Source organism: Nilaparvata lugens, chromosome 13, assembly GCF_014356525.2.
Source record: "Nilaparvata lugens isolate BPH chromosome 13, ASM1435652v1, whole genome shotgun sequence".
NCBI lineage: Eukaryota > Metazoa > Arthropoda > Insecta > Hemiptera > Delphacidae > Nilaparvata > Nilaparvata lugens.
In genome coordinates this window covers 28,575,847-28,588,279 of record NC_052516.1, presented here as the reverse complement: position 1 = coordinate 28,588,279, position 12,433 = coordinate 28,575,847, and the positions used below count along the sequence as shown (strand labels likewise).

General features: G+C 34.0%; 1 protein-coding gene across 2 annotated transcripts in view; it reads left to right on the top strand.

Annotated features, from left to right (window-relative positions):
• Positions 1 to 12,433, top strand: part of LOC111048640 (annexin A1) — a 61,898-nt gene extending 49,465 nt beyond the window's left edge. Inside the window, exon 6 of one of the 2 annotated variants that reach the window (XM_039440247.1) lies at positions 12,265 to 12,433. In XM_039440247.1, coding sequence (XP_039296181.1) covers positions 12,265 to 12,431 — 167 coding nt within the window. In that variant the 3' untranslated portion in view covers positions 12,432 to 12,433. Of the gene's footprint in view, positions 1 to 9,588; positions 9,771 to 12,264 lie in introns of those variants that run through there. The other variant, XM_039440246.1, reaches the window with a different exon arrangement.

Sequence of the window (12,433 nt, the reverse complement as noted above, 5' to 3'; positions counted from 1 at the left end):
GAGAAAGCATATTAGATTTTTTTTGGGTATTTTTCGTTATTCGTGACCCCCTCCCCGCCCCTTGGTGGTTGGTCAAGGATATATATTATCTGAGGTAATGTCACGACCGTTGTTCAGGTAACGTTTCTCTTCTCGAAATATGAGCAGACATGGTGAACTTGAAGACTGCACAATATCAATACAAAAGTATTCGTAGAATTGATGGTGATGTTGTGAAATCTCTCCATAATAAGAAAACAAAGATATTGTCAAATTTCACTGAAAATTTATTAAAAACTTTAAAACAGAACCATGGTTTCACGTAGTTAGCCAACGCATCATCGGCTGTACTGAGGAATACAGCTGATGATGCGTTGGTTAACTACGTGAAACCATGGTTCTGTTTTTAATAAATAAATTTTTAGTGAAATTTGACAATATCTTTGTTTTCTTATTACAAAAGAATTATGCTAATTGACAATATCAATCGAATTATTAAAGACTCAAAAAACTGGGAAGAACTGAGAAGTGTTTTAATGGTTAAGTGCAGTTGAATCTATCCAAAAATACTATCAATACCGTTCCAACCTCATTCCGCTTCATTAATTCCATACACTTAACTCCTATAATCATTATCATGCATCATCTTCATTCTTGATTTTCGCATCTTCATCTTCATAGAATTCGTAGAATCCTTCATAGAATCTCTTTTAATATCATAGAATTCGAAACAGAGTTTGTGGTAACTATAATCACAATCAAGAAGTTAGTCTTGACGCGGAGTTGATTTCCAACCATTGTAAGTTTGAACATTTTCCAAAACCTAGATTTGAATACCGAAATCAATCTAAAAATGTACAAGCATTTGATCTGATTACTTGTATTGATAACTCATCAAATCCTTGCAGTGGAGAATTATTTGAAATTGTTGATCAAGAACTTGAAAGTATTAATGGTTATGTAAGTTTAAAATCTGTAGCCCACAGTCATCTGCACATTGGAAATGGCGAAAAGAGGAAGGAAGAGGGCGATGATGAGGTGGAAAGGGAAGTTAGATGGAATAGTGGAGAGGAAAATGGTATTGAATCAAATTATGAAATTGAGGAAAAACTTGGAGAACGGAATGAGAATGTACAAAAAATGAGGAGAGATGAGAAAGATGTGGAAATGGAAGAGTCAAGGTATGAATTTAGAAATAAATTAAAAAGAAATATTGGCTAGTATTGGGAAAAGTGAAATTGATAAGAATAATTATAGAATGAAGAATATGTTGTATGAGTTGATGCATACTCAATAAAGAGAAGAAAATATAATGGAAAAGCAATTCAAAATATCCCAACAGCCAAAGAAAGTCAGTCTTATCAAGCAGTGTTGCATGTAATGCAGTGTTATGTTTTGTTCACATTCGTTTCATCTTGTGTGTTTTGTTTTATTTTCCATGTTTTTTATGTTTATAATCCTTTCCATATTCATTTATTTTATGGCTTGAGGGCAAGCCAATTTGTCAGAATGGCCGAGTGTAGGATATTCAAATTCAATTCAAATTCAAATTTATTGATTCTCAAAAAAATATACATCACTTTCAAGACAAAAAAAAAAATTGTAATATTACATTTTTTTTCGATTAAAATTGAATCTTCAATTCGAGATCTATAAAACTTGATAGTAAATTTCAGAGTAATCGATATGCAGACAACTTTTAACTGAGAATTTATCGTAAATAATTGTGTTGCACATTCCATGGTATCACCGAAACAGAGTTAACAGAATTAACAGATAAATAGATCATTATAAATATAGAGGATAAATAAATTTAAAATAACAGTTCCGAAATAAAGTTTTATTGAGAACAAATGTAGAATGTAAATTCTAAACTTGTAATTTATAATTTTTTGGAATTTAATATTGGTGACGTCTTCATAACGTTGTCACTGGTTTGAGGTGTGGCTTTGCTCTGTCCTTGTTAGGTCTTCTCTCTAAAAAATGGTGGCTGGCTATGTGTTCTAATTTTGTGCTCTCTGAATATTTTTCTGTTTAATTGAAATTTATAATGTTTCAAATTGAGTTTTGAACAGTTTTATGGTGTTCTAATTCTGTATAATTTGATTTGTGTGTCTACAAGCCTATAGCCATTGTTTTCAACTATATAACTGGATAAGTATTTTAGCTTGTAATGATGCTAGATGTTTAAGTGTGTAAGGTATTGTTTTGTGGATTTGTGTTGTATATTGCCAAAATTCTTATGAAGATTATAAGTTGATTTGCTCTGAAAACTGGATTTCTCATTCATAAGCAATAGATCCATTCATAATTTATCAAGAATCTACCATTTTGGAGCCGATAACTTTCCTTAGGTTGATAGGTGAGAAATGCTATCCAACCTATTTAGGAGAAATTGGTAGCACGGCAAATGGTACGCCCTGGTGTGGGACTCAAACTACAAAATATATCCCTGGTTATGAAAAATTATTAGTAGGCTGATGTCTTGATAGGTTATGAATGGTATGCTGCTGAATGGGAGGTCAGTTCTGGAGTGGTCAAGTTTTAATGAATAGATATCAGTGCATATTACAAAATGGCAAACATTAAAAATGATCTGAATCTTATAGCGTTCTTAACACAAAAGTTTGATGAGCAAAATGCTAAGATTGATAATTTGAAACAAGATCAAAGTGCTAGGTTTGATGATATAAAGCAAGAATTTACTAGTATAAGACTAGAGCAGGTTAGTATAAACCTTCTATTAAAAGATACACATGAAACATTGATTGATGATCATGAAGATGAAAGCAAATTGAAGCAGGATGATAGTAGTGTTGAGATACAAGATCAATTATTTCAAGTTTCAGATAATGTAGGCCTAGTTACTGTTATTGAAAAAGTAAATCCTAGTGAGATAGTAGAATTGAGTAATGTAGTAGGTAGGGAGTTGTCTTTATTGAAAGTCAACAGTGAAGAAAGTAGTATTGCCAAATTGAATGTTAGGAAAACAGTAAATAAAGTGAATGTTTACATGAGACAGGTTTCTGTAGAGGTTAGGAACAATGTAAACAAAAAAATGAATCTTGCTTTGAATCAAGTTGATGGATTCAACTTTCAACTGAAAATTGAAAAGGTGTATGCAAAGCATTATCTAGTGAACATGACTGACTTTTGTAAGCAAAATGGCTTTGTTGAAACAAATGAACCCATGAATAAAATCATGTTCTTGAAGAAAACAAAGCACAAAGTCACCATTGATGTGTTAGTATTTAAAGGTTGTTTCAAGTTGCCTACTTACAAGATGATAACAGTGAATCACATGATGAAAGGGTATTCCCTGGCACTATGTTATGATTAGGAATCCTGTGTTATGCCGGGATTCAGAATAGCATAATCGCTACACAGTGTATGGTAAGAGTCCATAATTGTGTCTTTTTTCTTTCCTGTAGCCTATTTTTCTTGGCCCTTAATCGTTTCAAATTTCGAGTCTTTCCTGTCTTTGTGTAATGTTCAGTAAATTTCTTCTATGATGCATATCTTAACCAATCTTGTCCATAGTCATTTAAATTTGTATTTTTTCTGAAATAATTTTGGAAGTTAAAATAGTAGCTTATTTTCCTAATCTTCAAATTGTTGATAAAACTTAACTTTTCTGAAATCTATGTATTGTAGTGTAAATAATTGTGTGCTTGCGGTATATTTTTTCATCATTTATTACATATTTTAATTATGTCTATTTTTTGTCAGGTATCATATTAGGTAACTAGGTTCTTCAGAGCAAATTATGTCCCATTTTCTCATTTTCAGTATATTTTTATTAAATATACTTCCTTATGAAAGTTTAGTACTGACATGTAGGATAGGCTCTGATTAATCTTTCTCTTCCTTGTATTATTTAGGAAATTTATTTACCCAATTTTCTTTTTCTCTTATTTGTATTTTTTAGGGAACTTATTTACCCATTATCCATCTTGGTCGTCTTTGTATTGTAATCTTGAAATGGTTTGTACAGTCTTCAAATTCTGAAATTATTTAAAAAATAAATGGTTCAATTTAGAACATGCTGAAATTTAATCTTATGTATAAATTCTTTTGTTATAATAATAAAACTTCAAAATTTGAAAGTATTAATGAATTGTGTCGCCATATATATGAGTTGTTCAATATAAATGAAAGTTAACTTGAATAATAATGTTTTCATTCAATAAAAACGTCTTGTCATATTATTAATTGAAATGAGTTAAAGGTTAAAATTTCTCTAGAGTTTTTGTAATTGATGTCTTTTTCTAAATTTAAAAAAAACCTGTTTGTTCTATAAATTTTGATATGATTGATTATCGTTTGAAATGGATGCTGGAGTGTATGTAGAATTTTTAGTGGGGTTTGTTGATTAGAATTTTGCTGTTATGTGATTGTTTTTTGAGATGGAAACCCATTATTGCCTAAAGAAGGAATAACAGAGGTTATGACTTAGAGAGGCAGTAATGAGATAATATTTTTTGTGTTGATTACTTATGTTGATTGCCATAGATGCAAAATAATGATTACTTATGTTGATTTCCATAGATGCAGAAGATTACTTATGAATATTGATTGGCCTTTGAAGCAAAATATTATTGATGTTTTGAATGATTTCTTGTTTAATGATTGATAGTAAAGTTTTGTCATGAAATGTAGTTTGTGTTTAGAACATTGAAAAGTCGAAATAAACTATAGTATCCGATAACTGATGATTAATAATATTAAATATTTTGCTTTTTATACAATATTTGAACGAAAAATTAAAATGAAAATTTATAAATGTGTCCACATAAATAATTTTGAAATCCTGAATGATAAATCATAAATGTGAAATATTATACTAAATGATAATGAAATGCAGATATATTGTATTATGAAATGATTGTGAATAGAAGACCAATTGTCTGAAATTATTGAAATATGTATTGAAATTATTTTTGTTGTGATTATCTGATGTTTTTTACAATTTTGATAATGATACAGAGTGTTATGAAATTTATGTAACATGTATTTGTTTATGTTCTAAATTTTGAAGAATGGATTAAATTTTGTTATTTGAACAGTGAATAAATGGAAATGAAATTATTTTTTTTATTAAAATTTTGTAATTGATGTCTCTATTGAGTTTGAGGAAATTTCACAATTTATGTATTGCTGACTGTATAATAAGATGTTAACAAATTTCATTTTTATATTGATTATATACTTAGAAATAATTTTCATGTGTATTAGTTTGTATTGGTAGCCTAATCAAAATTTTCTTTTTAGATTATAAGCATTTTAAAATAACAAGTACAGTATGGATATTAACATCAAAATAATTATCACGTGAATCTCGAAATCGACAACAAGTGAACGCCATGAAAAGTGTTAAGAACATTTGGGTGATTTTCGAACTAGTGTGACTCATTAATTGAATATCTACGCCAATACCTACACCAATGCCAACGCCAATATCTACGCCAATATCTACACCAATAACGAAGCCGATATCTACACTGATGTCTACACCAATGTCTGAGCCAATGTCGAAGCCAATGCCTACGACAATGCTGATGCCAATGCCTGTGCCAATGTTGATGCCAATGCCTACACCAATGCCAATGCCAATGCCAACACCAATGAATATGCCAATGACAATGCCAACGCCTATTGCTGACCATGCAACTCAAACTTCAACACTACCACATTACCTGGAGGTAATTGCCATCCATGTTCACGTTCACAACTTTGAATTCAGAATAACAGTCACAGTATCATGAAAGAATTGATTCAAAAAATCCTCTCCTAAATTATTCCTGTATGCAGAACTCTAAACCTTGAAAGCTGAAAATATCAAAAAACCAAACCTTACATAAATTAATCCTCACATAAGTTAATCCTGTATGCAGCGTCTATCTCTTTTCCAAAAAAAAAACAAATTACATTGTCATTTCAAGCCTGAAATGTACATTGTATAATTATATGATAAAAAATTTACATGACTCTGTATCAAGTTTGGTATGCAGCCGTCTACTACAAGCATGAGGCAATGCTAACTGAGATGTCACCTGTATCGAGTTTGGTATGCATCAGTCGACTACAAGTATCAGCCCAACACTACAAGTATTCGGATCAGCCCAACACTGATGTCATCACACTGGAGTCACACTTAACTGAAATTCATACTGAGTGCCTTAACGGACTGTTTTCCAATTGAAATTTATAATGTTTTAAATTGAGTTTTCAACAGTTTTATGGTGTTCTAATTTTGTATAATTTGATTTGTGTGTCTACAAGCCTATAGTCATTGTTTTCAACTATATAACTGGATAAGTATTTTAGCTTGTAATGATGCTAGATGTTTAAGTGTGTAAGGTATTGTTTTGTGGATTTGTGTTGTATATTGCCAAAATTCTTATGAAGATTATAAGTTGATTTGCTCTGAAAACTGGATTTCTCATTCATAAGCAATAGATCCATTCATAATTTATCAAGAATCTACCATTTTGGAGCCGATAACTTTCCTTAGGTTAATAGGTGAGAAATGCTATCCAACCTATTTAGGAGAAATTGGTAGCACGCCAATATATATATAAGAATCTACACCTGCAAAGAAACCCTGTGTGCAGGTGTGAGTTGCAATATAAATGTTTTTCAAAAATATTCAACAAAAATGATCCAAAACAAATTTATTGAAAAAAATACAGAATAAAAACTAGTAGTTAATAGATAAATTCAAATGATCTTTATTCACAAAAAAAGGTATTACAGCAGCAGAAACATTAGATAAATAGTGAATATTCCCCACAAAGACAACAAGTCTGGGTGTGGGGAACAATAATAAAGAGGATACTAAAAATAAAGGAATGGAAGGAGAAAAGACGGAAAAGGCCAAGAAGAAAAAAGAAGACGAAGTAGAAGGAGAATGAAGAAGAAGAGAAAGGTAAGAGGTAGGTAAGTCAACTGCAACCATGGAGTAGACGAAAATTAATTTATTTAAAACAATTTTTCCTCGATTTTATTTGCCATTATCCATTTATCTATGTCTGATCTAAGCCTTTGGTTTATGTTTGTTTTTTCAAGAATATTTAAGGGAATGTGTTTTATTAATTTACACATTCAAGTCCATTCTGACAAATTGGAGAATGTCTCGCGTGGGGCGCAAGCCCAAAAGAGATTCTCGAGGTTCAAATAAATTTTTATTTTTTATAATATATAGTACCAAATTTTCTATGAAAAGTTGTCGAACTGTTGAAACCTTGAACTCCCTGAATAAATCTTTTGTTGGAAAAAGTCTGGGTTTGCCTAGAATAGTTTTCAAAAGATGTTTTTGAATAATGAAAAGTTTTGTGAAATGCTCATTCAAAGCTCCCCCCCAAGCCCGTATGCCATATTGAATAGCGGATTGAGCATACGAATAATAGATTAGTTTAGCTATTTTTATATTGCTCGGTTGTCTAATTTGGTGAAATTTGTAGATAAGGAATTTTAGTTTGGAACACATGTTATTAATTTGATTATCCCACCTCAAGTGTGGATCCAACAAGATACCCAGGTACGTAACACCTTTTTTCTTTTCGAATTTTCTGACAAGAACAGCAGCTAAGAAGTCTATGGTCGTTACAGTTTAATCGATGGATTTTTATACTGTCTATTGTTTGTGGTTGAGTAAGGGAATTGGGTGAAAATAACATGAAGACGCTTTTAGTTGTGTTGAGGGTTAATATGTGTTGATTAAGCCAAGAGAGCGCCAATCTGAGTCCACTTTCCGCTGCAATTTCTACATCATCCCATGAGTTTTCAGTGAAAGTTAGAGCAGTGTCGTCTGCAAATGATATTATACCACAATTTCTTATATTTAATTTAAGGAGATCATTGACATAGATTAAGATGAAAAATTGATATGAGATTGTAGCGATGGTAATTATATTTTGACGTATGATGTTATCATCATATGAAAGTAATCATGTGATTCATTCCATAAGCAACATCATTAATGAAATAAATAAACAATATTTAGTTTTCATGAGAAAAGCTCAATGTATTGATCAAGATAATGTAAAATGTGAATGTATGAAATTAATAAAAGTTATTGATTTGTAACAGGATATGGATTTGTAGAATAATATCCTACATCTATAATGTACTGAGAATTTGACATTCAAGTATCAAAAAGGTATTAATGTGTTTGAAAATTTCGTTTTTTATGAAGAAGCAACTAAGGTATATTTGTGGTTGTAAAGTTGCGATACTTATTCATAATATGGAAGGAATAATTGGATATAATATATTATTCAATTGCTGGTAAATCCATACTAATTAAATAATAATTCTTTTGGTGCTGTCTGCCATTCTGGACAGCCTAGCGCAGGTGACAGTTGAGGCCTCTTTTTCAGGAGTCCTCTACGGTCGCAGGTCTCGACTGTCGGGGCTGTACAAAAATTAGAGAGGCCTCAACTGTCGCCTAACGCAGGCGACATTTGAGGCTCCTTTTAGAGGAGTCCTCTACCGTCGCAGGTCTTGACTGTCGGGGCTGTACAAAAATTGGAGAGGCCTCAACTGTCGCCTAACGCAGACGACATTTGAGGCCTCTTTTTCAGAAGTCCTCTACCGTCGCTGGCCTTGAATGTTGCAGGTCTCTACCGTCACTGGTCTCGACTGTCGCAGGACTCTTCTGTCGTTTGCCTCGTTTGACTCGACCCCTCTAGGTCCTCTCTGCCACACAACCCTTTACATTTTATACAAGAAAAAAGTGCATATCACAAAATCAAAATTAACATGGACCTTGGTACAGGGTACCCTTAACTGGTACAGGGTACTAGTAATTCTATGTAATAAAGGGTCAAGTCCACGGGGCTTTTTTACAAGCTACAAGCCGGCAAGTAAGAAGCTGGCGAGTTGGCGAGTGCGCTAGTTGTCGAGTACACACAAAACATTCCACTCGCTCAGTAGCCAAGTAGCTAGCGTGTGCAATGCTGTTTTCAACACTGTTTTAGGGTACTGCTCTTATTACCTTTTTTTAGAGATTCATAATATTGAGCATATAATAAACTTTAACTGATTTAATATTTTTAGAAATTTATTCGACTTATACATGCAGAGCTTGGCTTGATTTGACAGTTAGGTTATGTCGTTATGCCTCTGGCGCCAGACTTCAACCTCTAGAATTGTGGGGTTTGCGCATGCGCTAGTGCTCAAAAGCCGGCGAGTTGCGAGCAGTATCAACAGTATCAACTCTGCAGTCACCAGCAGAGTCAACTTTTTCAAGAGCTTTTTTAAAAGCGGCTTTTAAGCGAGTGCAATGAGTCCACAGGGCTGGTTTACTAGCTGCTTGTAGAAAAGCCAGCTTGTAGCTTGTAAACTCGCCCCGTGGACTTGACCCTTAAGATGATAATATTGTTTATTATAAAATGATAGTAATTATTGAGTAGTTATTATAAGATTCACTTTGAACTGCTTTCATTGGTTGAATTTGAATCATTGATATGAAATATATGAATAACACTGACAGATTAAGTGAATCTCACTATAGAAGGTTTAACTTATTATTACAAAAAAAATTATTTCAATACGATCTGATTCTCTTCAGTATTTAATTCTATGAAAATCTCTATTTTTTCGCAGAAATATTACCATAAAAGAGAACAAATGATTTTGACGGCATTAGCTAATGGAAACCAGCCTTAGCAAAAACAAATACATTTGAAGATTAAAAAAATTATTAATACTTCTCTTCAAAGAAAAATGTAACTTTTGAAAATTCTGTATTGTACACTATAAATAATTATATAAACATGAAACAATCAGTCAATCAATTTTTATTCCAATCAACACAATACAATATACATAAATGAAGTCAAAACACAAATCACAATCAAAAATAAATTTTCAATGAAATACAAAACAGGCTTCTTGGCGGGGTGAGCTGAAAAGAAAGAAAGGAGGAAAAATACCTAGCCAACTTTGGTTTGTCATGTAATAGGCAGGTAGAGGGTATATTGATTCTCAGGTCTTTTGAGTTGAGACAATCCACCTCTGTTCTGCTGTGTGATCTCTCAAGAGCATTTGATTGTATTTCACATAGCATTTTGCTGAAAAAACTTGAAAGATATGGACTAGAGCCTGGTCCACTGAGAATGCTTGGCTCCTATCTGTCAGGCAGGAAACAGGTGGTCAGTTGGAACGGCAGGATTTCATCTCCCATATCTGTGAAGCACGGTGTGCCCCAGGGTTCCATTTTGGGCCCTTTCCTTTTCATAGTAGCTATCAACTACCTACATTTTGAGTTGTCTGGCAAAGTTATCATGTATGCTGATGACACCACTTTGTTTACTAGTGATTCCAATGCTGATATGGCTAGAGCGCAGGTAAATGATTTGCTGGAAGTGTCTGCTACGTGGTTTGTAGAAAATAGGTTGACATTGAATAACGAGAAAACACAGGCTATCACTTTCAGCCTAGCTAGAGGGGGTACGCGACTAGGTGCCACCCCGACTACTTGACACCCCGACTACTTGTCCCCTTTTAAAACCGGTTTTTAGGGGACAAGTAGACGTGAGCCATACCCGTCTAGTTGTATCCTTTCTGAGGAGGTGACAACTAGTCGGGGGGACACCCTGTCGTAAGGGTGCAAGGTGTCAAGTTGTCATTTATGGTCGGGACTAGTTGACACCTCCGGTCCAGTAGGTGTCAAGTAGTCGGGGGGACAACTTGACAGCAGTGGCATATTTTTACAAGGGTACAAGTAGTCATCTACGATCACAACAACCTATCCCCTCGACTCCACTCCACAAGAAATCACCATTCCGGCTGGCTCTTCATGGTTATGCAACCATGGTGCAATCAAGAATAAGTATAGAAACAGACTGGATGTTGAAAGAACCTCAAAATATTTGTCTAGCATTAGTGACAAGTTATTTGTAATCTTGAGTAATCAGTAAACTTCAAACCGGTTTCATTTTTATATGAAACATCTTTAAACGCTACTCTTCTTAATAAGTATACTCATAAAATTTGTTTGAACAGTGTCTGTGAGTGTAGAAGACACAGACACAACTTGAAGATTCTCATCGGCCTTCTTATGGTCTGATTGCAATCTGAGCGCAAGTGTGTATGAATAATTATTTATCCTCATATAAATTACCAGACTTCACGTAATACCTCAGTTGATAACCAGACTGATAGCTTCATCTGCCATATCATTCATTGATGAATGAAAATTTGACTGTCCTAGCATTAGAGGCTCAATTTACTTGTAAACGGTGCATCTAACGGGAAAATATAACTGAACAAAATGTGTTTAGAATTGTGTTCTACATCTGGTTCAGTCATCAAGAGGGCTTATTATTCATTTTTTTCTGTTTTCAACCAACTCTGAAAAAATTATCCTAAAAATAGCAAAGACGGCGAATATCTTCCGAACCGTGCGTTTGACGGGAAAATGTTACTGTGCTTGTTAAAAGTGCTTGGAATTCAATTCTACATAATAACAGTGATGAAAATTGCTTGATCCCTCCTCTCCGGCGTGCAAGGTGTCATGTAGACGTGAGCCATCCCCGTCTACTTGTCTCCTTTCTAAGGAGGTGTCAACTAGTCGAGGGGACACCCTGACGTGAGGGTGCGAGGTGTCAAGTTGTCGTTTACGGTCATGACCAGTTGGCACCTTTGGTTCAGTAGGTGTCAAGTAGTCGGGGGGACAACTTGACGGCAATGGCATATTTTTATGAGGGTACAAGTAGTCGCCTATGGCCAGAATGACCAGGTGTCAAGTAGTCGGGGTGACAACTAGACAGCTACCCGCTAGAGGTACTCTTGGTAGTGAAGCATGAGTTAGACTTCTGGGCTTTGTTCTTGATCCCAAGCTGTGTTGGAGAGAGCATATAGACGTTTTGTGCTCTAGGCTTAGCAGAGTAATATTTCTGCTAAGGCGCCTCAAAATGAAAATTACATTTGAATTCACAAGGATGGCCTACCATGCTTTTTTTCATTCTCTTGTCATTTATGGTGTGAAACTATGGGGTCACTCAAGCGAGGTAGACAAAGTATTGATCCTCCAGAAGAAAGCCATTCGCGTGTTGTGTGGTGCTCCTTATCTTGAGCACTGTAAACCTCTTTTTCGGCATTGTAAAATTATGACTGTTTTTAATGTGTACATTTTCCAATGTCTGTTAGCAATAAAAGAGGATGAATTCAATTTGGCCAGAAATGAGGATATACATAATTATAATACTAGACATCGTGCGGATCTGCATGTCTATAGGAATAGACTACACAAGATTTCATCTTGTTTCCCTGTTTCAGGTGTAGAATTCTATAACCACGTACCTGAGAGAGTTCGGTCCTTGCCAAGTAGCTTATTTGCCAGCACGGTCAAAAAATGGCTCTTGGATACCCCTCTTTATAAAATTAGTGAGTTTTTTGAAATGAGTGGCTGTGAGGGTTACATTGTCGAACATAGTGGGGAGTGACT